This window comes from Crocodylus siamensis, chromosome 8 (genome assembly GCF_052110815.1).
Source record: "Crocodylus siamensis isolate JL-2025a chromosome 8, ASM5211081v1, whole genome shotgun sequence".
Lineage (NCBI taxonomy): Eukaryota > Metazoa > Chordata > Crocodylia > Crocodylidae > Crocodylus > Crocodylus siamensis.
The window spans coordinates 79,274,045-79,298,240 of NC_143402.1; the positions used below are offsets into that span (position 1 = coordinate 79,274,045).

Below are 24,196 nucleotides of genomic sequence, written 5' to 3' on the forward strand. Positions count from 1 at the left end.
CTCTGGATAAGAGGCCTGGGGAGAGCAGACGGGTGCATGCTACTGGGCCCACGAGGCATGGGGGGAACCGGGAGCAGCTGGGGCACGGAGCCGCATTGTGCCTGAGCCAGGCCGGAGGAATGGGGCCACCAGCCCCAGTGCGAGACCACGGGGTGCGGGGTCGCGGGCAGGGTCCAGCCCAGCCTGGCCGCGCTGTGCAGCCTGGGAGCGCTGGCTTTGTGCCGGCAACAGCAGGCAGCAGCGCTGCCCTGCCCGGGGCCACACCCCAGCTCCCCGGGGCACGGCAGGCAGCAGGGAGCCGGAGCCAGGAGCCAGCTCCAGGAGGTAGGTGCCTGCTGCCTCGCTGCACCTTGTGCACAGGTGCTCCCTGCTCGCCGTCGCAGCGTTGTGCAGCAGACCCCCACCGACCCCGTGCCCCCACAGCGCAGGGGCTGGTTCTCGGGGCTGCTGGAGACCAGGCCTCACTGGACCCCAGGTCCCGTGGTGCTGGGCAGGGGCCAGGCACGGATGCACTGGGGTCAGTGCAGGGCTTGGGGCTGCCACCACATCCCCCGCCTCTCCCTTGCCCCAGCCCGCGGCGGCCACGAGGCAGGCACACGCAGGCTGCTCCAAGGCCACGTTTACTGGGCTGGCTCAGGGGCTGGAGTACACCAGCACCAGCCGCCCCCATGCCGCCAGCTCCACCGGGAACCCCTCGGGCAGCACTGGCTCCACCAGGAACCCCACGCGGCCGGACTGTCCCGGGGGCGCCGCGGGCACCGGCACGTCCACCGCGCGGTACAGGGGCGCGTACGCCAGCCCCAGCAGCCGCGGCGGCCCCACGCCCCGCTGGCCGTGGACGCGGAAGCCACGGGCCAAGCCGGCCGGGTAGGCCCAGCGCAGGGTGAGGCTGAGGGAGAGCTCGTCCGGGCTGGGACCCCGGCGCCATCGCAGCTGGGAGGCCTCGAGGTTTCGCACCAGGCGTGGGGAGGAGGCTAGGCTCACGGCCGCATCCAGCACCTGCGGGGGAGACGGTGCTCAGCAAGGGGATGCCAGCACCCCCGGGCCACGTCCTCCTTTCACCCTCTCTCCGGGTTGCTCGTCTCACCCAGATCTCGCCGAGGCGGCAGGAGAAGGGGGTCTCGCGTGGGCCGGCCAGCACCAGGGAGAGCTCGTGCAAGGCGCAGTCCTGCAGCTCCAGCTCGTAGCACCTGAGAGCGAGGGCACGGCGGGTCGGCACGAGTGCAATCCAGCCCCACGCCCCTGGCGTGCCACGGCCCTCCCACCGCCCGCCACCTGGAGACCCCAGGACATGCCCAGGGCTGTGGGTGGATGCAGCGGACCCCGGCCCCCCCGCGACACCGGGACTCACCGGTTCATCCAGCCCTGGGTGCTGCGCTCTCCGCAGGCGCCGAGCAGCGTGGACAGGCCGGGCGGGGGGGCCGGGAGGGGCCGGGGCTGGTGCCGCCTGGTCGGCTCTGCAGGAGGGGAGGGAGCCGTCGGCACGGGGGCAGCCTGGCACAGATGCCTGTGCGCCGTCCGGCAAAATGGGGGCACGGGGCAGTCCTCACCGACGTCGCCAACGCGGCAGGAGCCGGAGTCCCGGGTGGCGAGTTCCAGCGTGACCGTGACCCCGGCCTGCGGCTCCTCCAGCTTGTACAGCAGGGCCAGGAAGAGCCGGGGGGGGGGCCGGCGTCTGGAAGGAGAAGAGCCTGGCGACCCCCGGCCCGGCGGGGCACACAGGGGAGAGAGCGAGTTACACGGGGCTACAGGCACAGCAGCACCCGCACGCGGCGGGATGTGCCCCCGGCCCAGCCAGCTGCCCGCCAGGCCCGAGGCACGTCGCACGCAGGCACCGCCGTGCCCCGGCCCACGCTCACCGGACGGCCACGTGCTCGGCGTCGGGCGGGATGGCCCCCACCACCAGCAGGGAGCTGCCCCCCTCCCAGGCGTCGCGCAGGCAGCAGTGCACGCGCAGCCCGCTGTCCGGCCCCCGCTGCTCCGTGAACAGCGGCTGGACGTCCTGGGCACTCAGGTCGTACCAGGGGCTGACCACCTCCTGCGGGCGAGAAGGCCGGGCACGGGGCTGAGCCTGGGGCTGGGCGGGAGCCCGCCGAAGCCCAGGCAGTGACCGCCCCAGTCCCGCACGCACCTGGCCAGAGGAGAATCTCCCGGTGCCCATGCCCAGGTTGAAGGAAGTGTGCAAGGGCAGCGTGCCGAGGCTGTGCGTGGACAGCTGCTCTGTCAGCAGCCCCCAGAACCTGCGGGGAGAGGCGCTGAGAGGGGCCGGCAGCCACCGCCCAGCCCCACGCCCTCCCAGCCGGCCGCTTACCTGTCCTCGTTGGGCAGGAAACCCGCCGCCCCCAGGTGCTCGTAGACCCAGCCGGGTGCGAAGAGGGCAGCGGAGAGGCCGTGCTTGCGGATCAGGCGCAGGGACTGCGGCGTGAGGGCGAGCGACCGGCTCAGCCGCTGCAGTCCGGCAAACCCAGCTCCCGCCCTGCCCTGCCCTGCCCGCGGCCGGAGGGGCCGGGCATGTGCGACCCCCGGTGCGGGCACCCCGGGCCCAGCCACGCACCTTGTCTGTATCGAAGCCGCCGCCCACCACGTCCCCGCGGGCAAAGACGTCGATGCCCACGTAGACGTCGGCCCAGCGCTCGCCGGCTTGCGCCCGCGTCCGCTCCAGGTGCCCCTCCTTCCAGTTGTAGTTGGTGAACAGCCCGTCGCAGGCGTCGAAGAAGACCCTGCGGGGCGGGGAGGGAGCCAAGCCGTGACCCAGGGGCACGGGGCGCAGTGGGCACGGGCAGCCGGCAGGACAGCTGGAAGGGAAGGTGCCCTCACCTGTTCTCCTCGTTCAGCTCGTTCTGCCACTTGAGCTCGCCGCTCCGCAGGACGCTGTCGTACCAGAGCACCAGCCCGCCGGGCACCAGCCGCCCCAGCTGCTCCTTCAGCTGCCGCAGGAAGAGGGGCAGGGTCCGCACGGCCGCCTCCTGCCGGGGGAGCAGAGGGCAGGCGTCACGCCCGGGCCGCGGACAGCCCCAGCAAGCACCGGACGCGGCTGCCAGCGCTGCCGGAGAGGGGTCCGGCTGCGAGGGCGCTGCTCACGCTCAGCTCGTTCTCGATGTTGACCAGCCAGCCGTCGAAGCGGTAGAAGCCGGCGATGCGGGCCAGCTGCCGGGCCACGGCGCCGTGCGCCTCCGCCTGCCCAGCCAGGAACGACTCGCACGTCTTCTTGCCCTCCGTCCACTCGGTGATGAAGGTGCCTGCAGCCGGGCAGAGGGAGACTCAGCTGCGGCCAGGCCTGGCCTCCTCCGCTGCCTCCCGGGCAATAGGCCCGAGCCCCTCACCCAGCACGGAGACGCCGTTCCTGTGGGCAGCGTTGGTCCAGCCCACGGGCGGGATGGTCACGACGTGGTGGCTGAAGTAGACGAAGATGTCGATGTACTGCCAGTGGTAAAACACGTAGGGGCTGCGTGCGGCCGAGCCCTGGATGAACCTGCCGGGAAAGCTGGAGTCAGGGGCGAGGTGCTTGGAGGACCAATCTGCGCCCTCCCCGCACGGGCACGGCACACATCCCTGCCCTCAGCTCCCCGACCCGCTGTGCCCACCTGTCCTCCAGGTACCCGCCCTTCATGTCGTGGCACACCAGCGTGCGGGGTCTCTTGCTGCGCAGCGGAGGCTGGCGCGCGGCCAGCGGCGTCGCGGCCACGTTGAAGTCATCGTCGCGGGTGGGCTGCCACGCCAGCAGCTCCTCCAGGCTGGACAGGTAGAAGCTGACCGGCTCGGTCGTGTCCGTGTCGAAGTGCCGGGCTAGAGCGGGAGAGGCCAGTTGGACCGCGGGCGGCGGGGCCGGCGGGCGCGGGCGCGAGCGGCTCCGCACCTTACCTGGCAGGGGCTCGGGGGTGTAGCTGACCGTGCGGTGCAGGACCGTGGCTCCTTGGCCCTCGGCAGCAGACGGGGAGCTGGGCGGAGAATCGCCAGGGCCGTGAGGGCACGGGGCAAGGACCCATGTGCCACTCCCGGCACAGGCGCCGGGGCCCGGACCTCACCTGGACAACCCCCCCGCCCCCCGCTGGGGGGGCGGCGGGCCCTTTAAGGGCTGCAGCTCTGGCGCAGAGCATGCTGGGACTTGTAGTTGGCAGGGCAAAGCTGGGCGTGCCCGGATATAACGAGCCTTCCCGCCTGAGGCGGGAAAACCGACGCAGGGTGCAAGGCGGAGGTGCAAGTGCACGGGCAGCAGGGGAACCGAGGCCGGGCTGCAGCGCCCCGCCCCGCCCCAAGGCCCCAAGGCCGGTCCGGCCGCGTCGGGGTGGGTCCGGCCGGCAGCGGGGTGTCGCTCTGCCACCGACTCCCGGCCCGGCCCTGCCCACGTCCCCTAGCCGCCGCCGCCGCCGCCGCCGCTCGGGCGGAGCCCTCTGCCCTGCCCCCCAGGCCGCGCAGCCCCCCGGCCCGGCCCGGCGCGGCCCGGCCCGGCCCGGCCCGGCCCGGCTCACCCCCGCAGCCGCTGCGCCGCCGGCCCCCGCTCGGCCTCGGCCTCGGCCGCCCGCTTGCCCCCGGCCGGCCACATGGCTCCGCTTCCTCGGCCCGGCTGGCCCCGCCCGGCCCGGCCCCCCCGGCTGCAGCCAATGCCGGCTGCGGGGAGGCGGCTCCAGCCTCGGCGCGGCCCGCGGTTAGGGGACGTGGGCAAGGCCGGGCCGGGAGTCGGTGGCAGAGCGAGCCCGGCCTGGCGAGCCCGGGGGGGGCGGGGCGTGAAGCTGCAGCTGTGCCTGGGGGCCTGGCTCGGGGTCGGGGGGCTGGGCAAACGGGCCAGCTGGGCTGCAGGGCAGTGGGACCAGCTTGGGCACCATGCCGGGCACGTGAGTGCTGAGGAAGTGCTCGGGTTGTCTTGGCTCCTGGCTGGTGCGGAGCCCAGAGCACACACGATTCCCCTACCCACCCCCGGGAGATGGGGTGCTTGGCCCCCTACCCCATGCACCCCCCTCTTCTGCAGCTAGGGTTGGAGTAGGGGTTGGAGCCGGGGCGGTGCCTCAGGAAGCCGCTGGCCACGCCTGCGCCAGCCTGGATCAGGGGCTGGGGAGGCTGCTTGGGCCGGACTGTTTCTCTTGGCCCGGGCAGGCCCACGGGGTGAGCTCATCACGGCACTGCTCCAGCGCACCTCTCCCCGCGCGGTCCTTGGAAGGGCTCTTCTCGCTGCCTGGCTGACCCGGCCTCCCTGCCTGCCAGCAGCCCGCCCGAGGCCGCAGCGCCGGCCAGGGCACGGCGTCCTCGCGCCGACCCGGGCAGGGCAGGGCGCTCACGGGGCTGAGAAACTCCTTGGACTCCAAGGTTTCAGGTGCTGGAATCACCAGGCAAGGGCAGCACGTGCCCTGCCCCGCTGCGTCTGCCCCAGACGGGCCCTCAGGGAGGCTGGGGGGCTACGTGGGTCTCCCAGCGTCTCCCGGGCTGCGGCAGGACTGGGCTGGTGTCCTGTCCGGGGAGACGCCCTGCCTGGAAACCCCAGCCCATGGGGCATGCACGGAGCTGGGGCCTGGCAGGAAAGCCCCGGTGTGGGCAGGCGTTGCCCCGGATCTGTCAGGGCCACGAGCACGATGGAAGGAAGGAGCCTGCAGCCACTCGCAGCTGAACCGGGGGTTTAATGTGAGGGCAGAGCCGTGGGGGCCGTACACTGCCCTGCCCCTGCTCTGCTCTTCTGCCAACTAAAATCGCAGCCTGGCCCGCGACCGCAGAAGGGCTGATGGGGGGAGGCTGCTGCAGCTGGGGCTGCCACCCAGGAGCCCCTCGGGGACTGCCCAGAACCGGGGCCTGCGGCCAGGCCTCCCTGCATGGTGCCCTGCGAGATCTTCCTGGCCCGTGCCTGGGCACGGACCTCTCCGCCGCTGTTCCCCTTCACGCCTGTCCCAAACCCAGCAGCCGCAGCAGCCCTGGTCTCACTAATCCGCCTGATCGCAGGTTTCCTGGGGAAAGCGGGGACACAGGTGCCTGCACAGCCCGTGGCAGGGCCGTGGCGTCATCGAGGGGGAAGAGCTCGCCTTAATGCTGGCAGCATAGGATCCGACCCCGGTCGGGGATGCAGGCAAGGAGCAGGGGCGCAGGAAGGGGGCAGGGGTGGCAGGCACTCAGGGGTCCCCGCTGTACTTGACCAGGTGCCCGCTGAAGGTGACGTAGGTGTCGAAGTCGTCGCTGAAGATGGCGTTGTCCCGCTCGCCCTTGAAGAGCCGCACCCAGACCTCGTCCTGCTCCCGCAGCTCCAGCATGATGCTCTGGCTCTGCATGATGCTGCGGTCGCTGGCCTGGGCGTACAGGACCACGGCCTCCTCCGCGTTGTGCATGAGGTGCAGGTAGGTCTCCTTCTGGTTCCAGGTGTGCACGTGCAGGCTGAAGTAGTAGACCCCGGGCACGTAGCAGTAGAACTTGCCCGTGAACATGTTGAAGTGGCCGTAGAGGTTGACGAACTCGGTGTCGAAGATCAGCGTCTGGTAGTAGGCGTTGCTGTGCAGCGGCTTCCTGCGGCCCACCGAGAAGGCGGCGTAGTGGCTCTTGCACCGCTCCCCAGTGGCCCCCACGCTGCCCTTCTGGCCCTTGGCCCCCACGTGGCCCCGGTGGCCTGTTGTGCCCGGCTTGCCGAACTTCCCCTGGAGGCCGCGCTCGCCTCGGTCCCCTTTCTCCCCTGGGGGGGGAAGAGAAGCGTCGTGGCTGAGGGGTAGGGGGAAGCGACAGCAAACCCATCCCCTGCAGCAGGGGCGCCCGCCTCTGGCACTGCAAGCAGGTAGCACGCAGCCGGGGGTGGTGGCACCTGCCAGGCCAGGGGTGCTGCCAGGCTGACCATCCTCCCCACCCAGAGCGCCCGCCTGGCCCACAAGCCCCCAGGGGCCTCTTACCCTTCAGGATGGTCATGTTGATCTGGGCCACGGGCTGGTAGCGCTGGGGAGCCTGCTCGGGGGCGTCGCAGCAGCGCACGCACTGGGGCTGCCGGCTGTACCGCTCCTGGTCCCACTTGGTCCTGCCAGGGAGCAGAGCAGCACCGACGCAATGTGGGGACCCACAGCGCAGGAGGCCCCTCCCCGAGCCTCCCCCAGCCCCGGGGCCAGCTGGTGTCATGGGTTCCCTTCAGCTCGCACAGCCCAGCGGCCGCTCTCTGGGGCAGGGGCCCACCGGGCACCCCCTTACCTGGCTGAGTGCGGCTGGGGCACGGTCCGGCCCTTGGCAGGGTCCCTCTGGGGGCGCCGGCTGGGGGGTGGCTGGCCGAGCGCGGGGGCGGGCCGCGGCAGGCAGCACAGCAGCAGGAGGCCGAAAGCCCACGGCCCCATCCCGCAGGGCCCTGCAAGGCACGAGGCGATGGCAAGGGCTGAGCTGGTTCCTTGGTGGAGCTGCACGGCGCTGGGCTCCCGTTGCCTGCCCCAGGGCCCCCTCGCCAGGCTGGGGGGACAGTGCATGTAACCCCCCCAGTGCAGGGCCTGGTGCACGGGGCTGGGTGCGGCTGCTCTGAACGTTCCCGGGCGCGCGGCCAGGGCTGTCGGCCGGCCCGAGCACAGCTGCTCCAGCCAGGGCACGGGCCAGGAGCCGGCTCATGCTGGAAGGGGTGCAAGGACGGGATAGATACAGTACAGGGGTGCCCGGGGGGTGGAAGTCTTGCGCTGCCCTGGGCAGGAGGGGGCATCCCTGGCAGAGGCCCCGGCCGTTACCTGGAGGCGCTGGCGCTGACCGGCTCGGTGCTGGAGCAGGTCCCACAGCGCTCGCTCGCTCACTCCCTCCCCCAGCTGACTGCCATCGGCTGCCGGCTCAGCCTGCGGGTGCAAGAGCAGCCAGCTCGTGACGCAGCTCCTGGGGCACGTGGCAGGGCCAGGTGCAGACCTCCCAGCAGCCACTGGTCCCTGCACCGTTGCTCACCTGGACACAGCCCCGCCTGGCCCAGGGCTGGAGGCATCAGCGTCAGTGCCTGCAGCCATGCAGAGCTGGTCCAAGGCCCGCCAGGCAGCTTTCAGCGCGGTACCAGGGAGCCCGTGCAGGGCGACCTGGGCAGAGGCGCAGGTCTGTACCCATGGTGTGGCTGAGCAGGGCCCCCTCCGGCTGCCAGCGCCCAGCAGGCACCTGCCCTGTCTCCCTGTCGGGGCTGGCTGGGAGGAACCAGCCTGCTCCTTCCAGGCCTGAACGTGCCAAGGGCAATATTTGCACCCTCCTGTTGGCTTCCAGGGCTCGTTCCATCTCAGCCCAGGGACGGCTGCACCTCAGGTCGGGGAAATCAAGCCGGAGACAGACGGCAGGCACAGAGAAGCAGGCTGAGCGGGTTCCAGGCCGACGTCCTCCGGGGCCAGAGCCCTGCCCGAGGTGCCTGCGCTGCAGCTGTGAGCTGCTCCGGACAATGACCCCAACCCCGCACCAGGCCTGGGGCTAGTACAAGCCCTGCCGGGCCCTGAGGGCTGTGCCCCCGCGTGCTGCAGAGCCGGGGCTGATCGAGAGGGACAAGCACCCTTGGCTTGCTCCGGGCCATCCAGGCGCAGGCGGGTGCACAAGCCCAGCGAGTTCCCAGGGGCCGTGCACCTGCGCTCCCAGACCTGAGCCGGATGCAGCGAGGGAGCTGAGATGGGCGCCCTGCAGCTCTGCCAGGCGGGTGGGAGCAGGGCCAGGGCCAGGCACAGCCCCCGAGAGCCAAGGCCGCTGCAGATGCCTCTGTTCCACTCTCAGATCCCGGGATGCCTGGCTCGTGAGTCATGGTAATTGCAGGGAGGGGCGGAGGGAGAGTCCAGCCTCAGCTGCTCCTCGGCGGGATCCCGGCCCCCGCCTTCTCCCCTCCCGAGCTGCTTGGCCCAGCAGGTGCCCTCCCCGGCGTCCGCAGCCGTGAGGGGAGCCCAGGCACCGGGGTGATGCCCATGCTGCCCCGGGCTGCGTGCTGGGGTGGGAGCGCTGGGCTGTGCACACACGTGTGCAAGCGTGCATGCACCCACAAGCCCCTGGCATCGCGGTAAGGCCTGTAGGGGGTCACACAGCAGCCGGGCCGGGAGGCTCCCAGGGCAGCCGGCCCTTCCTGTGGTGCCTGAGACCGGCCCAGCGGGCTGCAAGGCTCCGGCCAGGAAATTCCCACGGAGCCGAGGCAGCTCCTTTCCCAGGACGCTGAGGGGCCGGCGGAGGAGGTGCGTTTGCACGCAGCTACCCTGCCCACACGGCCCCGGGCACGGAGGCATTTGCACGTGCGTGTGCTCCCGCTCGGGGGCTTTTGTTTTTTCCGGTCTGGGCTGGCCATGCTCCAGCAGCACACAAGGACGTTTCAGTCTGGCAGCTGCTCTGGCCAGCTCGGGGAGGGGCAGAATGGGGCAGCCTCCCTTCGCTCCCTGGGGCAGCGGGGGGATGCCAGCGCCCTGACCCCCCCGGGGCGAGGATGTGACAGTGCAGCACAGAGCCAGGCCCACGCAGCCGCTCCCACCCATGGCACGGCCCGGTCCCCAGCAGCCACGGGACCACGCGGCCCTGCCCGCTGCACCGGGTGACGATATGGCCACTCCGAGCGCGCGCCCGCTGGGTTCTGGGTGCGGATGGCGTGCGGCAGGTGAGCAGGGGCGAGCACGACTGCGGCAGAGGCTCGGTTCCCACTCCCTGCTGGTGCCCACGGCCAGGCAGCCTCCGCCCCGTACCGCCTTGCTGCGGGGACCAGAGCAGCCATGCACGGAGCCCCCTGCCCCGTACCTCTGCACCCGGTCGGACACCCGCTCCCTGGTTGCACTCTCCTGCTTCGGCTCCCCTCTAGAGCATCCTCTGCGGACGGGGCCCAGGCCTGGCCCCCGCCCCGTGCTCGCCTGCGCTTGCCCCGAGCGGGAGCACGCTCTGCACGAGGCGGAGAGGAGAGGAAAGAAAAAGGCCGAGCGCAGAGTCCTCCGCAGCCAGATGTGAGCCCAGGCGTGGCGGCGTCCCCCGCAGCCCCGCGCTGGGAAGTGGCTCCAGATGTCGGGCGCGGAGCCAAGGGGGAGGGAGCAGTGTCTGGCCGGCTGCGAGGCGCTGGGGCTGGGCACGGGGGAAGGCCCGTGGCGCTGGGGGAGCAGGCTGCGTCCCTGCCCCCTGGGCAGCCTCGCCCCGGTGTCACCCCTGCCCCAGGGCTGCTCCCTGCTGCTGCCCTCCGCGCCTCTCGCTTGCGTGGGGCAGGTCGGTGCAGGGCGACCCCCAAGGGGGGCTGGGCCCTGGGGGCAGGAGGGGTCAACCCAGGCCACTGCCTGCCCCTGCCGCCTCCAGGGGGCGCACACCTCAGCAGGCCCAGCCCACAAGGCATGCTGGGAATTGTAGTCCCTAGCAGAAAGTGTGCAGGGAGTTGTAGTGTTGGGCGCAAGGCATTGTGGGGATTGTAGTTTTCTCGCCGCGCGCGGTGTGCTGGAAACTGTAGTCCCATGCGCGAAGCATCTTGGGCGAGGTAGTCCCAGGCACAGGGCGTGCTGGGAGCTGTAGTTCTGGGCGCGAAGCATGCTGGGAGGTGTAGTTGCCGGCGCGGGACGTGCTGGGAGCTGTATTTCCCAGTCGAAACACGTTGGGTGGTGTAGCTCCCACGTGCGGGGCGTGCTGGGAGCTGTGGTTCTCGGCGCGCGGCATGCCGGGAGCGGTAGTTCCGGGGCGGAGCCGGGGCGCCCCGCGGAGGAGCCGGTGAGCGCTGCGCTGCGGGCCCGGGCGCGCGGGGCCGGGGGAGAGCCCGGGGGTGCCTCCTCCGCCCCCCGTACCGGGCCCGGCCCCCACGAGCACGGGGCAGGGGCCGGGGCCCCAGCGCAGGGGCGTGGGGGGGCAGTGCAGGCCTCCGGCTGTGGGCTGGCACGAGCAGTGCCCGGCCCCATGTGGGTGTGCCAGGCTGGGGCGTCTGCGCTCTGTAGCCCCCCCCTCCCCCAGCTCCATCAGCGCCTCAGGGAGCCGGCCCTGCCCCAGTGCTGGGGCTGCCTGCCCCCGCTGTGCCCCGGCCTCCCGCCTGCTCCCAGGGGCGCCTGCCACGTCTGTGTGGCGGGGGCCGAGCCGTGACGCCGACACCTTTGACCCGCTGGCACTTTTCCTGCCAGCACCGCCCGCATCCTGCTCGGGGCGGGGCTGCTGCACCTGCCGCACCTTATACCCAGGGCAGGAGCAGGGACGTCCACGCGTCCCCAGCATCGCCACGTCGCGGTGGAGGGGAGGGGGAGCCCCCGCCTAATCACGCTCTTCTCCCCACCCTGTGCCAGGTCCTCCGATGCCCGCGCCGCCCTGCCAGCACCGGGAATGGAGTGAGCCCATGAGCCCGCTGCGCATCAGCGTGGGAGGCCTCCCCGTCCTCGCCTCCATGACCAAGGGCGCCGACCCACGGTTCCGCCCGCGCTGGCGCGCCATCGTGCTGTCCTTGGCTGGTGTGGGCCTGGTGTTGCTGCTGCTGTGCCTGCACCGGCCCCCCCCGGCCCGGCTGGCCCCTGGCGGCACGCGCGGCTGGCGGGGCGGCGCACGGGCCTCACGGGGCAGCTACAACGACACCTACCCGCTGTCCCCACCGCAGCGCAACGCCGAGGGCGTGCGCTATCGCGTCGGCATCATTGCCGACCTGGACACACAGTCGCGGGGCGTGCGGGACCACACCTGGTTCAGCTACCTGAAGAAGGGCTACCTGGTGCTGTCAGCCAGTGGGGACCACGTGGCCGTGGAGTGGGACGCCGAGGACTGTGTGCTGGAGTCGCACCTGGCCGAGAAGGGCCGCGGCATGGAGCTCTCCGACCTGGTCGTCTTCAATGGCAAGCTGTACACTGTGGACGACCGCACCGGCGTGGTCTACCAGGTCGAGGGCACCAAGGTGGTGCCCTGGGTGATCCTCTCGGATGGGGATGGCACCGTGGGCAAAGGTGAGCCCACTCTGGCACTAGGACCCCTTGTCTCCTGGCCTTGCCCTTGGGTGGGAGGGCTGGGGGAGCCCGGCGTGGGGGGCGGCCGGGGATGCCTGCTCAGCCGTGGGCTCTGTGGAGAGATCGGTGGTCACGGGCCCCTGGCATGCCCGGTGCAGGCTGACGCCAACCCTGGGTCTGTGTGCGGCAGGCTTCAAAGCGGAGTGGCTGGCAGTGAAAGACGAGCACCTGTACGTGGGCGGCCTGGGCAAGGAGTGGACCACAACCACTGGGGAGGTGGTGAACGAGAACCCAGAGTGGGTGAAGGTGGTCGGCTACAAGGGGGACGTGGACCACGAGAACTGGGTCTCCAACTACAATGCACTGCGGGCAGCCGTGGGCATCAGGCCCCCAGGTGAGAGGGGGCACAACTGCCCCGGGTGCTGGCAGGGAGGGGTGGGGGGCACCGTGCCATTGAGTCTACGTGCCCTGGTGTGGGGCAATGCTTCTGAGCTGCAGGGGCTCGTGGAGCATGAGCGGAGCCCGTGGGTTGGGACAAGAGGCCTCGCTCTGCTGCTCCCGGGCTGGGCAGCATCGGGCGGGTGCACGAGCCTGCGGGCACAGAACAGGAGAGCCGTGATGTACTCCGTGACGGCCAGGGCTGGCCATCCAGACCTGCCAATGCCCCGTTGTCTGTGGCAGGGGCAGACGTGGCCCATGGGCCACTCCTGACACCCAGTCCTGTGCCCAGCCTCCCCTCCCGGCCGTGGCAGGTGATGTGGCTCTGCCCCTCCCCAGGTTACCTGATCCACGAGTCAGCCTCTTGGAGCGACACGCTGCAGCGCTGGTTCTTCCTGCCACGCCGAGCCAGCCACGAGCACTACGACGAGAAGGAGGACGAGCACCGTGGCACCAACCTGCTGCTCAGCGCCACGCAGGACTTCGGGGACGTGGCCCTGCGGCGCATCGGCGATGTGGTGCCCACCCATGGCTTCTCCGCCTTCAAGTTCATCCCCGACACCGACGACCAGATCATCGTGGCTCTCAAGTCGGAGGAGGACCAGGGCAAGGTGGCCACCTACATCCTGGCCTTCACGCTGGACGGGCGCCTGCTCCTGCCGGAGACTCACGTTGGGGACGTGAAATACGAGGGCATCGAGTTTATATAGCAGGGACTTGCAACGGGACACGGGGCTGGGGCCGGAGCTCTGCTCTTGGGCTCGGCAGGTCTAAGCCACTGGAGAGGCGCCGGGCCAGCTCCCGGCACGCGGCTGGCCGGTGGCCCCAGGCTGGACCCGGGCGCCGCCTGGCAGAGGTTGGCACATCGGGTAAAAGAGCCTGGCTGCAGTCGTGTGGCTCGCATGTGTCTCGGCGCTGACGCCTGGTGGCGAGGGACGGGCACTGCAGACTGCCACGTGCTGCCCTGCTCCATGGAGCAGGTGTGGGGGCCTCTCGTGGCCCCCCGGGGAAGCGCGGGGGGGTCCCCTTTCCTGCCCGGCTGCGCTGCCCCTGGCTCCAAGCCCCGAGCTCTGGAGGGCGAGTGCCCCGGAGGCCCCTGCTTGCCGTGGCCCACGGGGTGGGGAAGCAGTCCTGAAGGTAGGTGCCCGTAGGTGAAGGCAGGCTGGCGTGAGCTTCGAGTGCTTGCCCGGCTTGGATGGGAGCATCCCTCCAGGGCAGCTCCTCCCCTGCCCCTGCCCCTGCCCCTGCCGCGCCACGTGCGGGCAGCCCTCCTGGGAGGGAGGCGAGGGCTCTCCCTAATCGCTCTGCCAGAGACCGCCCTGGGCTGGCCGGCCTGGCTGGATCCCAGCCTGGGCCCCACGAAGAACGGGGGTAGCGTTTGCCTTTGGCTGCTGGGATCCTTCAGCCTTTCTTCCCGCCGTGCCAGAGCTGCACCCACTCGAGATGCTGCAAGCTCACTGCCCCCCTCCGCAAGGGGCAGGGACAAGGCAGGCTCTGGGCCTGGGACTGAAGCCCTGGGGCCATGCTTCTGGGTGACGGGCGCCCTGGACTGTCCCTGTGGGCCGTGGCGCACTGGTGCATGGCTGTGGCTCACGTCTCGCTGCTGGGGGCTTGGCAGGCTGCGTGGACTGTCCCGTGCGGAGCCGGGAGACCCCAGGTGCAGGCGAGGGGCTGAGCAACCCCCCTCGGGTGCCCACGCAGGGGGAGCGCTGCCTGGCGTCTCTTCCAAGCAGCAGGAGGGTACCCCGGCCTGAACGGGACCAGAGGTGGGTACCAGGTGGCTGGGTTGGTCCCCGGGTCACAGAGATGCTCTCTCCCTCGGGAAAACCGGCTTCGTGGCGGTGGTGGCACAGGAGCGCCATGTCCGTGCCAGGGCTCTGGGCTCCGGCAGGCGCACAGCCCCTCTCCCATGGGATGGCTGTGCCCCGCCGTGGAGGTAAGTGGGCCCAGGGAGGGGCCGTGCTCCCAGAACCCAGGTGTCCTGGGGTCCGGGCCCCATGCCCTCCTATCATGGTGTTGGGCCAGGCAAGAAGGGGCCTGGGGAAAGCCAGCGCGGCAGGAGGCTCCCCAGGAGCTGGGCAAGACCCAGGGGTGCGTGAGCCCTGGGCAGCACTTGGCCCCCACCCGCTCTGTCCCTGCCCAGTCCTGGGCGGTCCCCCTGGGAGTGATTCAGTGGCATGTGGGGCGCTTCCCAGCCTCCCACAGGACGCCTGCGTGCCCGCTGCGCCCCAGCCGCCATGCCCTGGGTCCCAGCTGGAGCATCCTGCCCCCCCCCCGCCGGGCAGGAGCGGGGCAGAGCCCCCTGCCCAGGGCTGGCGGCTCCCGGCGCTGCCCCCGCTGCTGTGCGATGCCAGGCCAAGTGCTGCGAAGGGGCGGGGGGCTGGCCCCCCAGCTCGGCCCTGGCTCCGCCGAGCCCGGGGCTGCGGGTGCGGCTGGGGGAGGTGCGGGGCCCCGCCCGCACAGCTGCTGCGCGAGCCGCCGTGCCCGCGGCCCCCGGGAGCGAAGCAAGGAGCCTGGCGGGCAGCGGGGGCCGCGCGGGAGGCCTGCCCTGCAGCGGGCCGGCTCCCGGCAGCGCCTGCAGCCCTTCCCGGGGCGGGGCGGGGCGGCGCCGGGGGGCGGGGCGCCGCGCTCCCGGCGCTGGCCGGCTGCCACCGGGGGAGGAGCCGCGGCGCCTTAAAGCCGGGCTCGGCGGCCGGGAGCGGAAAACAGCCCGCGGAGGAGGCACCGCCCGAGCCGCGCCGGCGCCCTGCATGCCGCAGCGCTGAGCCCCGCGCCGCGCCGCGCCATGGGGGCCCCCGCGCCCGGCCCGCGCGCCCGGCCCGCGCTGCCGCCGCCGCCGCCGCCGCCGCCGCTGCTGCTGCTGCTGCTGCTGCTCGCCGGCGCCGCGCGCCTGGCCCGCGCCTGCAGCTGCTCGCCCGCGCACCCGCAGCAGGCCTTCTGCAACGCCGACCTGGGTGAGCCCGCGCCGGGGGCGTGGCCGCCGCCCCCGCCCGCACGTGCGTGGCCGGCCGCGGGTCCGGCTGGCTGCGGCGGCGCCGCCGCGTTGCCATCTTGGGCCGGGGCCGGGGCCGGCGGCTCTGCCCGTGGTGCCGCCCTCGCCCCGCCGGGACGTGCCAGAGCCCCGGCCGCGCCTCGAGGGCGGGGAGAAGCGGCTGCTCGGTGTGGCGGGGCAGCTGCAGGGGCGCGTAGGCCCCCGCGCCGGGGTGCTCCCGCGGGCGCCGAACCACAGGGCTGGGACGGGTGGCGAGCCCCCGCGGGGCGGCCGGCAGCGCTGCGGGGCAGGGGCTCCGCGGGCCGGGCAGGCCGCCGCATTCCTGCGCTCTGCCCTGCCGGGAGCGGGCTGCCCGGCCGCCGTGCTGGGGGAGAGGCCGGGGCTCAGTGGGAGGGTCAGTCTGAGCCAGAGCTGGTGGAGGGGCAGGGAACGGCCCCGGCCGGCCGGCCGGCCGGCTCCCGGGGTCTGCGGGTAGCTGTGCGGGGGCCAGAGGCGGGCTGCCGGTTCTGCGCCAAGAGCGTTGGGGATCGAGCGCCCAGCCCGGGCCTGCACGGCTCCGTCGCAGCCTGGCGCCGGGGGGCCACCCCGGGAGCTCTGGGCGTCGCGCTTGTAGCGGGGCAGGCGCGGGCTGCCAGTTCCTGGAAGCGGTGTCGCCAGCTGACACGGGCATCGCGCTGGCAACGCCTCCCGTGGGCCCTGTGGCACCTGTGTGAGCGCAACCTGCTCCCAGCACCTGACTGCCCGGTCTGGTCTGGTCTGCCCTGCCCTGCCCCGGGGGCCCAGGGCTGGGCAGGGGAGGCTCTGCTTTCATCCAGGAAGCCACCCCTGCCCCGGGCAAGTGGGCCGGGCAGGGCATGAGCAAAGGGGCCTGACTCCAGAGCGGGGCTCCTAGCAGAGCAGGCTGCAACCTCAGGGCGTGGAGGGCAGCGTGGCTGTGGTGTGGGGGGCATCAGGCAGCCCAGAGCCTTTGCCCTGCCCTCGGCTGCCTGGGCAGATGCTGGGGTGCCCGGGGCCTTGTACGGCCGCCTCTCCTCTGGCGCTGGGGCCTGGCAGGAAACCAGTGGCTGTGTCGCAGCTGCATGAGATGGAGCAACATCACTTCCTGACGGCTCCCCTCCTGCTCGGGCGGGCCGGAGCCAGGGCCCTCCCCGCTCCCAAGGAGACACCCTGCGCAGCGCCAGCTCCGTGCCATGCCATGAGCTGGCCCTGACGGCGCCGCTTTCCCCAGCCAGGGGGTCCTGTTGGGCAGCTCCGTGTCCCCTGCGGCTCCCCCAGACGGCCCCCTGCCTTGCTGCCCAGCCCCGCAGCACGGACGGCTTGGAAGGGGCCTGTCTGAACCTTTGCTGCTGCTGCCTCCCCCCCACCCCACTTCCAGCCCCCTCATGCTGTGCGTGGGTGCCTGTGGTCTGCCCTGCTCCCGGTTGCATTGGGAGCTGCCTTGTTCCAGCAACTGCTGCTTGGCAGCTCCACTCTGTGCATGCGGCCGTAGCAAGCTCAGGCCTGTTCTGGCCCGGAGATGCTGGTGGGCGCAGAGCCTGGAGGGGACGTGCCTGCGCATGGGGAAGCAGGTGACTCTGGGCTTGCTGTGCGAGTGGCTGGTCCTGCGTGGGGCAGCCATCGGGTATCCAAAGGCACCTGGAGGCACCAGCAAGTGGCCCAAGGGTGGCAGCTCTCTGCAGACTGGGATGCAACCCGAGGACCCCCCGAACACAGGGCGGTGGGACCCTGGCTCAGCCACCTTGGGCATGGTGCTAGCCAGCGCGGTCGTGGCTCTGCCCCCCGCACATCCCCATGGTCTCCCTAAGCTGTAGGATCTGGGGTCAAGCCATAACCCAGGCATCCTGCGCAGAGCTGCAGCCCCCAGCCAGGCCTCTCCTCTGCCCTTGCCAGCTCCTCCCTGTTCCCACAGCCTGCCCTACCCGGTGCCAGCTGGCCGAGAGCGTGAACCCTGCTCACGCCCAGGTCGCGGCCAGCCTGTCGGAGGCCTGTGCCCCGGTGCCAGTAGGGTCACCTCCTCCCAGCGCTGGCCTGGCATGCGCCAGCACGTGTCCTGCAAAGCCTCCCTCCCCTTGGCACTTGGTACCGAGCCAGCCCAGGTTGGTCACGGTGGAAAATTACTGCTGGCTGCTCTGCTTCCTGGGGACACCCACCGCGCTCCTGGCTGGCCGTGCAGAGGGGCCGAGGCTGAATGGGCCACAGAAGCTATGCTCCCTCCTGGCCTCAAGCCGGGGGCTGCTGCTCCGGGGCCCTGGCAGCCGGGAGAGCAATGGGGGCAGAGGGAGGGGGTGTGTGTGTGTGTGTGAATGGGGGCAGAGGGAGGCTAGTTGGGGGGGGGGGGGAGGTAAAAGGGGACCAGGCTGTTGTGCTCCCTCCTTCCTGGACCAGGCTTTGAGTGTTGCTCGTTAACACTGGGGGTCCTGCACCATGCAGGAGGAGCAGCAGCATGGCGTGTTGATGGTATTTGGGGCCTAGGGGGAGTCCCCCCGGGTGCATCCCGCAGCTGCCGAGGCCTCGTGGGAAGGGGCATGGGGGCCTGGGGGGCCAGGGCAGGTGCTGGCTGGCAGCAGGGGGATGGGGCAGGCTGGAGCTGAGGGCTGCTCCTAGCCCCTCGGTGGCAGGTGGGACCTGGGCACCCAGCACAGACTGGCCCCCAGCCCCGTGGGAACGGCCCCTGCAGGCTCGGCTGCCCTGTGCCCTGCCGCGGGGGCACCGCCTGCGCCCGGGGACACGCTGACTCAGCTGCGGCGAGGTCAGGCTGGCGCGGCTGTTATCAAACCCTTGGAAGCCGGCCCGTGTCCTGGAGCGCCCAGAGCCCCTCTCCTGCGTGGCGGTTGTGGTCCAGGCGCAGGGCAACGCGGGATAGCAGTGGGGGCTTGCGCAGCAGCAGGGAGGCAAGTGCCGGGTCCTGCATGGATCCCGCAGGAGAGGAAAGCTCCCAGCCCGGGGCACCCGCTGGAGCCAGTCAATGCCAGAGCCGGGGTGGGGCACTTGCCCTGTGGCTGGGGTAGGACAGGCAGCCCTCTCCTAGCCCCAACCCTGGCCAGGTGCCGCAGCAGTGGGGTGTGGGGGGCTGCTCTCGGGACCCCAAAGGGCACGGGGGCTTGTGAGGTCAGTGGTAGCCCGGTGAGGGAGACGGGAGAGCTTTGTTGCTGCCAGCTGCTGTGCACCTCCCAGGGACCCCCATGGTGCTGGCTCCATCCTCTCCTGGCCCTCCCTGGTGTTGCCAGTGCCCCGGCTCCTGGATTCGGGGTCTTGGAGGGGGCTGGGGCGGACAGCTGGCACCGAGCGGTGCCGTGGCGGAGAGCAGCACCAGCCTGGTTACATGCCCTGGGGGGTGCCAGCTGGTCCGGATCCCCAGGGACTGCAGCCACCCCCCCGCCGGGCAGCCCCTTGCGGACGCCCATGTGTCCTCTGCCCTGGAGTGGGCTCCCCTCGCCGGCCTCCCCCTCCCCCTCGGCCTCTCTGGCTCCTGGCTGGGAGCGGCGCTTGGCTGCGCGGCTGGGGTCTTGGCGGGGAAAGCGCTGAGCCGGGCCCCTCCACAAAGCCGCACTGTTCAGAGCGGAGCTGCCGGGACCGGCTGCATTTTTGTCAAGTGATTCATCAGCACGTGAATGGAAAGGGCTGGAACCCGCTGAACCAGCAGCCATCCCGCCACGGCTCCCCGGCCAGCGCGCTGGGCTCCTGCCCCCAGCGGGGAGGGGGGCACCCCGGATGCCCCTGGCAAGGCATGGGGCAGCCGGGGGGCACACTCCCTGCCTGCCTGGGCCCTGCCCTGGCTGCCGTCCGTGTGAGCTGGGCTGTGGGGCCAGGCAAGCTGCGCGTGGCCGCCCTGTGCTTCCTCAGGCAGCGCCGTGCACACGCCCGCGGGGGGGACGTGCCAGGGAGCCACCGTGCCATGGGAGTCCTTGGTGCTGCGTGCCCCCACGTGCCATCTGGCAGCTGCCAGCCAGCTGGGGTGGTGAGCCTGTCTTTGGCAAGGCCCGGTGGAGCTGGCACTGGCCGCCCGCTTTCCCCATGTCCTTCTGCCCTGTGCAGATGGCGCTGACCGTCCAGCCACCGCTGCAAGGGCGTCTTTCCGAGCCATGGGCAGGGAGCTGCATGCTCCATGCCGCAGGGGCAGCACCGGTGCCAGGGGCTGCCTGCCCTCCAGCATGCTCGCGAGGACGGCACCTGCGCTCCCCGCTGCCCAGCCCTCCTGCCCAGAGGGTCCTCTTCCCAGACTTCCTGGGGAGGACGTGCCGCTCACTCAGCCCCGCTGGCCAGGAGGGAGGGGGCAGTGACGGACTTGGCATTGCGTGCAAGTCCCATGCATCGCCATGAGTGCAGACAAGTACCGCGTGAGCCGTGGGCATGGCTGGAGGGCTGCGGTTCAGGCAGGGTGGCACGGCAGGCTCTTCCCAAGGGGTGCCGGCCAAGACGACCCTGGGGGGGCTCTGCGTCCATGCCACAGCCTCAATGCAGGGTGCACAGCTTGCTAACCCACTCTGTGCCTGTCTGTTGCAGTGATCCGGGCCAAGGTCGTCTCGGGGAAGGAGGTGGATTCCGGGAATGACATTTATGGGAATCCGATCAAACGGATCCAGTACGAGATCAAGCAGATCAAGGTAAAGACAAGCCTGCCTGAGCCCTGCTGGGGCTCTGGGGTCTCGGGCAGGATGAGGAACTGGGCACGAGGTCCCTGGTGTGTGGGTGGCAAGTGCTGTGAGCTTCTCCCAGCAGTGTCCCTGCCATAGGGGCCTGGCCCTGCCTGGGATCTCCAGTCCAGCCCTGGAAGTCCTACAGGTCCTCAGCTCCCGTCCCAGCAGCGCCGCCCGGTTCACGCACCTCTTCCTTGTCTCTGCAGATGTTTAAAGGCCCTGACCAGGACATTGAGTACATTTACACGGCCCCATCCTCCGCTGTGTGCGGCGTCTCGCTGGACACCGGCGGGAAGAAGGAGTATCTCATTGCAGGTGGGGTCCCCTGGGCTCGTGGCACATGATGGGTGCCAGCCAGGCCTGCTTCTGACCAGCACTGGGTGCAGTGCTGGCGAGCCCTTCCCATCTCCTGGGTCACGGGAGACGGCGGCCTGGAAATCCAGGAGCCTGTCCTAGAAGTGGGGCGCGGGGTGCCTGGGCAATGCCTGGGGGGATTGGGGCTGCATGGTGCAACTGCTGTGCTGCTCTAATTGCTTATGGGCCTTGGCCCCGGCACCCTGTGCTCATGGAGGGGCAGTGCCAGGGTCTTCCAGCTCGTCCTGCCAGCTGCGGGTTTCACTCAGCCCAAAACGCAGGGCCTGGAGGCAAGCCCCAGGCCGGGGTAGGGCTGGGGAGACACAGCACCGGGCAGAGCTAACAGCCAGGCTGGGAACCAGTCCTCCAGCAGCCCTGGCTCTGACTCAGGGAGACCGCAGCAGGGCTGCCGGCTCTGGCTCCGCCGGGTGACTCACTCTCACATGCCGTGCACAGATGCTCAGCAGCGGTGACGCTGGGCTCTGGAGTGCTGGCACAGCCCCTGCCCCTTGCTCACCCTGTACACGCGCACACACATGCACTGAGTGTTACGTCTGCCCTTCCCACAGGCAAGTCGGAGGGCAATGGCAAGATGCACATCACGCTGTGCGACTTCATCTTCCCTTGGGACTCTCTGAGTGCCACCCAGAAAAAGAGCCTCAACCAGAGGTACCAGATGGGCTGCGAGTGCAAGGTAAGCAGCACCCATGCCTGGGAAGATGTGGAGATGTAAGAGCAGAGGCTCTGGGGATCTTGGCTCCACCGTTGCTGGAAGCACTAGGGCAGAGCACGTGGCCAGCCAGGCCCTCTCCTTTAGGGATCCCGTGGTCCACCGGGCAGGCAGGTGGGGATGCAATGGCTGAGCCCACTGGAGATTTTTCTACAAAAATGAAATTTATTTCCTGGGCACTTGGGGTGGTGGTGATGGAGCCGGGCACTCGGCACTGGTCCGCGGCCTGGAGCCGGTCGCTCCTGGTGTGCTGGCCACAGGGAGGGGGTGCAGAGGCCCTGGCAGGAAGTAATGGGGTCAATTGTGCCACAGATCTCACGCTGCCCCTCCATCCCCTGCTTCGTGTCCTCCTCGGACGAGTGCCTCTGGACGGACTGGGTGACGGAGAAGAGCATCAACGGGCGGCAGGCCAAGCACTACGCCTGCATCAAGCGCAGCGACGGCTCGTGCGCATGGTACCGGGGCGTGGCCCCGCCCAAGCAGGAGTTTCTTGACATCGAGGACCCCTAGCCCCCGCCAGCAGCTGCATCCCCGCGTCTGGTAGCAAAACCTGCAAGACATTAGACTGGTCCACCCCTGACATCACCTCCCGGAAACAGCATGAAAACCCAGTGCCCTGCGCGGGCGACTGACCCCATGGGGGGAGGGACCCGTGCCCCAGCCCACCCCCACGCTGCGCCCCCCACGCGGAGGGCCCATGCCGCGCCGTCCTGGGGAACCCGCTCTGCCAGGCCCAGAGCCGCGGTGGAGGGCGGGGGGTGACCCTGTAGCTGGCCTACCGGGCCCCCCGCCCAGCAGAGCACCCTCCCCATGTTGCTCCGGCCCCATGCGCCTCTTGATCCCATCTCCACCATTGAGCCAGAGTCCCCCACCGGTCCCGTCCCCACTCAACAGGTCCTGCCCCCCAGAAATGCTTCCCCAGCAGCCAAGTCTGCAGCCTTCTGCCAAAGGGGATAAAGACCCTTGTGATGGATGCTACAGGGCCTCTCCTGGGCTGTCCCATCGGAGGGGGCAGGACTGTCCCCTGCCCACTTGCTCCCAGGAGCTTTCGGGTCTCAGTTCCCCCAGTTAGCAGCTGCTGCATCAGGGCGAGGGCGGACAGGGGGATACGGCCCTGTGGTCGCCCCCCCCCCCCCCCCCCCCCCCCCCCCCCCGAGTGCTAGGAAAGAGCAGGGAGCAGACAGGGCTGTATGTGCCACCCCTCCCATGGGGGAGCTGGTAGACTCATTTCTGTGCCATTTCCATAATGCTAGTGCTAGAGCCCCTCCCTGCAGCCTGCTGGAAGGGTCCCGTTGCCACGCAGCGTCTCTGTGAGGGCTGTTGTGGGGGGAGGTTGGGAGAGGCTGAGCTCCCAGCCCTGGGGCAGCGGGATGCTGAGGGTGACCTTCCTGGCCTCTGGTGCCAGCCGCCGCATGGGCCCCGATGTCCAGATGTGCCTGCAGCGCGGAGGGAGAACATGCGTGGGAACCCGGTGTCCGCACTGGCAGCGGCTTGTGCCACGAAGCCGGGAAGCACGTGACCGTGAGAAGACCGGCAGGCAGGCCCCTCTCCCAGACTGAGGACACACGTGTGCACACGCCACGCACACCAGGCACATCACAGCTGTCCACCCACCCTCAACCCCTTTCTGAGCCAGTTCCCCTGCCACAACGCTGGGCAACCCTGTGGCCAGCCCGTCTGGGGCGCCGGCAGCCCTGGCTGCACCTTCATCCCTTCGAGCATCCCCAGGGCCTCCCTGCAGACCTGCTCCCAGGGCATTTTCATGCTGTACATCCATGTAAGGTCACTAAGATGTCACATTGGACCAGTCTGGGTGATTTCCATATAGATAGAAAAATAGGAAGAAAAAAAAAAGAATAACCCACTCTCTAATCAATCCAATATAAGACTCCTGTTTGCTTCCTGTATGGTTATATCATGTGTGACATTTACTCCTGTCTCTGCTGACACTCTCTCTTTGACTTCCATGTTTCGGTTGGTTTGGCATCCGCTCATTCCTGTGCTGTAATGTTTTTATTTCCTCGTTAGGTGTTAGAATTGCACTTATTTTTGTAAAGGGTTTCTGCCTTGGAAGCGTTCAATGCCAAGTGGGAAGAACGGCGAGGAAACCTGCGGAGGGTTGAGTCCTCCGAGTCTGCCTGTTCTCCGGTGTTCGTGTTGCGCCCTCCCCTCCCCTCCCCTGAGCACGCGAGTCCTCAGCCGCTGGGACTCGGAGATGGGATACGCCGGACGCTGGCTGGGCCCCACGGGCGGTCGTCTGCACGCGCCACGCACAGAGCACCGGCCCAGATCCGTGCGACAGGACCCCGTGTCTCGATTCTGCCCAGGGGCCTCGGCACCGCTGCCGCCTCCTGCCCCGCACCATGCAAGCAACTCAAAATACTTAAAAAAAAAAGTTTACAGGATAGTTATTTTCAGATCTTTGCTTGATCAGTATTAAGATAAGAAAAGTATCTAACTTGCCGCCATAATTTAAAGCTTTGGGGGGGTGGGGGTTGGTTTATTGTGTTGGGGGGGGGGGTTGAGCAATATGTTTTTGCTGGACTCTGAAGTCTGAGACCTTCTTGTGCTGGAAACACATGAAAGTTGTTGAATAATGACAAGCAGACTGTGCATGTCTCTGATGCTTTGTATAATTCATACGTGGACATTCGGTCTTTGGACAATAAACAGTATTATCAAATAACACGAGACTGCTGCCTCTGACCCGGCGTTGGCGCGGGGAGCTGCTGACACCCGGCCTGACCCCAGGGTCGTGCAGCAGCCACGGCCTGGCTTAGCCGCGTCCCCCGGGGTGCGAGGGACCTGCTCCCCCTGCTCTGCGGGGCCAGGGGCGGAGGAGCCCGGGATTACGGCGGTTGTTCCGCTGCATCAGCCTCCTTCCCCTGCAGCAATTGTGGGAAGCCGCAGCCCTGCGAGCGAGGCCTGGGAGAGCGCGCCCGCAGCTCCCCTGTGATTATAACCCCCTCGGCCCCGTGCTGCTCCTGCCTGCCCGCGGCTCGGCTCGGGGTGCGCTGGCAGAGCCAGGGGCCCCGCAGCACCACCGGTGCCGAGCGGGAACAGGCCTGTGGCATCCCACCGGGCCTGCCTGGCACCACGGGTCGAGTCGGTGTGGCTGGGGTGCCCCTTCTCTCTGCTGCGTGCTGGGGGGCTTAAGCCCGCCCTGAGGTGCTGGGGATGGGGCTGGGCTGGGCTGTGCCGATGCTCAGCCCGCTGGCACCAACCCCGCAGCGTCTTGCCCCTG

At 70.0% G+C, this 24,196-nt stretch overlaps 4 protein-coding genes across 8 annotated transcripts; 2 read left to right on the forward strand and 2 right to left on the reverse strand.

Moving 5' to 3' along the window:
- Nucleotides 1-501: 501 nt before the first annotated feature.
- ENGASE (endo-beta-N-acetylglucosaminidase) lies at nt 502-4,588 on the reverse strand. The gene is given in 15 exon segments (XM_090059603.1): nt 502-999; nt 1,088-1,190; nt 1,352-1,457; nt 1,551-1,665; nt 1,667-1,691; nt 1,860-2,038; nt 2,132-2,240; nt 2,312-2,415; nt 2,555-2,720; nt 2,818-2,966; nt 3,082-3,239; nt 3,324-3,472; nt 3,585-3,786; nt 3,862-3,938; nt 4,470-4,588. Coding segments are annotated over 15 exon segments (2,082 nt in total). The 5' UTR covers nt 4,544-4,588; the 3' UTR covers nt 502-633.
- Nucleotides 4,589-5,592: 1,004 nt separating this feature from the next.
- On the reverse strand, nt 5,593-10,195 carry C1QTNF1 (C1q and TNF related 1). Of its 4 annotated transcripts, none has more exons than XM_090059611.1 (5): nt 9,655-9,794; nt 7,659-7,760; nt 7,144-7,294; nt 6,855-6,976; nt 5,593-6,643 (listed from the first exon to the last, which is right to left on the reverse strand). In XM_090059611.1, the coding sequence occupies exons 3-5, from the start codon at nt 7,281-7,283 to the stop codon at nt 6,093-6,095; spliced, it is 813 nt and encodes a 270-aa protein (XP_089915737.1). In that variant the 5' UTR covers nt 7,284-7,294; nt 7,659-7,760; nt 9,655-9,794; the 3' UTR covers nt 5,593-6,092. The 4 variants fall into 4 exon arrangements, with proteins under 4 accessions (XP_089915737.1, XP_089915738.1, XP_089915736.1 ...); XM_090059612.1 differs by having other exon boundaries at nt 7,144-7,392; XM_090059610.1 differs by lacking the exon at nt 7,659-7,760 and having other exon boundaries at nt 7,144-7,392; nt 9,655-10,195.
- Nucleotides 10,196-10,449: 254 nt separating this feature from the next.
- CANT1 (calcium activated nucleotidase 1) lies at nt 10,450-14,759 on the forward strand. The gene is made up of 4 exons (XM_090059624.1): nt 10,450-10,596; nt 11,157-11,801; nt 11,992-12,195; nt 12,579-14,759. Exons 2-4 carry the CDS (start codon nt 11,165-11,167, stop codon nt 12,947-12,949), a joined length of 1,212 nt encoding a protein of 403 aa, XP_089915750.1. The 5' UTR covers nt 10,450-10,596; nt 11,157-11,164; the 3' UTR covers nt 12,950-14,759.
- Nucleotides 14,760-14,886: 127 nt separating this feature from the next.
- Nucleotides 14,887-23,638, forward strand: TIMP2 (TIMP metallopeptidase inhibitor 2). 2 transcript variants are annotated; one of them, XM_090059651.1, is made up of 5 exons: nt 14,887-15,193; nt 19,735-19,835; nt 20,075-20,183; nt 20,792-20,916; nt 21,265-23,638. In XM_090059651.1, the coding sequence occupies exons 1-5, from the start codon at nt 15,025-15,027 to the stop codon at nt 21,460-21,462; spliced, it is 702 nt and encodes a 233-aa protein (XP_089915777.1). In that variant the 5' UTR covers nt 14,887-15,024; the 3' UTR covers nt 21,463-23,638. The 2 variants fall into 2 exon arrangements, with proteins under 2 accessions (XP_089915777.1, XP_089915776.1); XM_090059650.1 differs by lacking the exon at nt 14,887-15,193 and adding an exon at nt 17,831-19,040.
- The last annotated feature ends 558 nt before the right edge of the window (nt 23,639-24,196 follow it).

Bases quoted from the DNA above. Each gene is read 5' to 3' on its own strand.
- C1QTNF1 (XM_090059610.1), bottom strand. From the start codon at position 7,283: ATGGGGCCGTGGGCTTTCGGCCTCCTGCTGCTGTGCTGCCTGCCGCGG. The intron at 6,977-7,143 runs GTAAGGGGGTGC...GCTCCCTGGCAG, and splicing joins CCCCAGCCGCACTCAGCCAG to GACCAAGTGGGACCAGGAGC. The intron at 6,644-6,854 runs GTAAGAGGCCCC...TTCCCCCCCCAG, and splicing joins CAACATGACCATCCTGAAGG to GGGAGAAAGGGGACCGAGGC.
- CANT1 (XM_090059624.1), top strand. From the start codon at position 11,165: ATGCCCGCGCCGCCCTGCCAGCACCGGGAATGGAGTGAGCCCATGAGC. The intron at 11,802-11,991 runs GTGAGCCCACTC...TGTGTGCGGCAG, and splicing joins GGATGGCACCGTGGGCAAAG to GCTTCAAAGCGGAGTGGCTG. The intron at 12,196-12,578 runs GTGAGAGGGGGC...GCCCCTCCCCAG, and splicing joins CGTGGGCATCAGGCCCCCAG to GTTACCTGATCCACGAGTCA.
- TIMP2 (XM_090059650.1), top strand. From the start codon at position 18,554: ATGCCCTGGGGGGTGCCAGCTGGTCCGGATCCCCAGGGACTGCAGCCA. The intron at 19,041-19,734 runs GCAAGCTGCGCG...TGTCTGTTGCAG, and splicing joins GAGCTGGGCTGTGGGGCCAG to TGATCCGGGCCAAGGTCGTC. The intron at 20,917-21,264 runs GTAAGCAGCACC...ATTGTGCCACAG, and splicing joins AGATGGGCTGCGAGTGCAAG to ATCTCACGCTGCCCCTCCAT.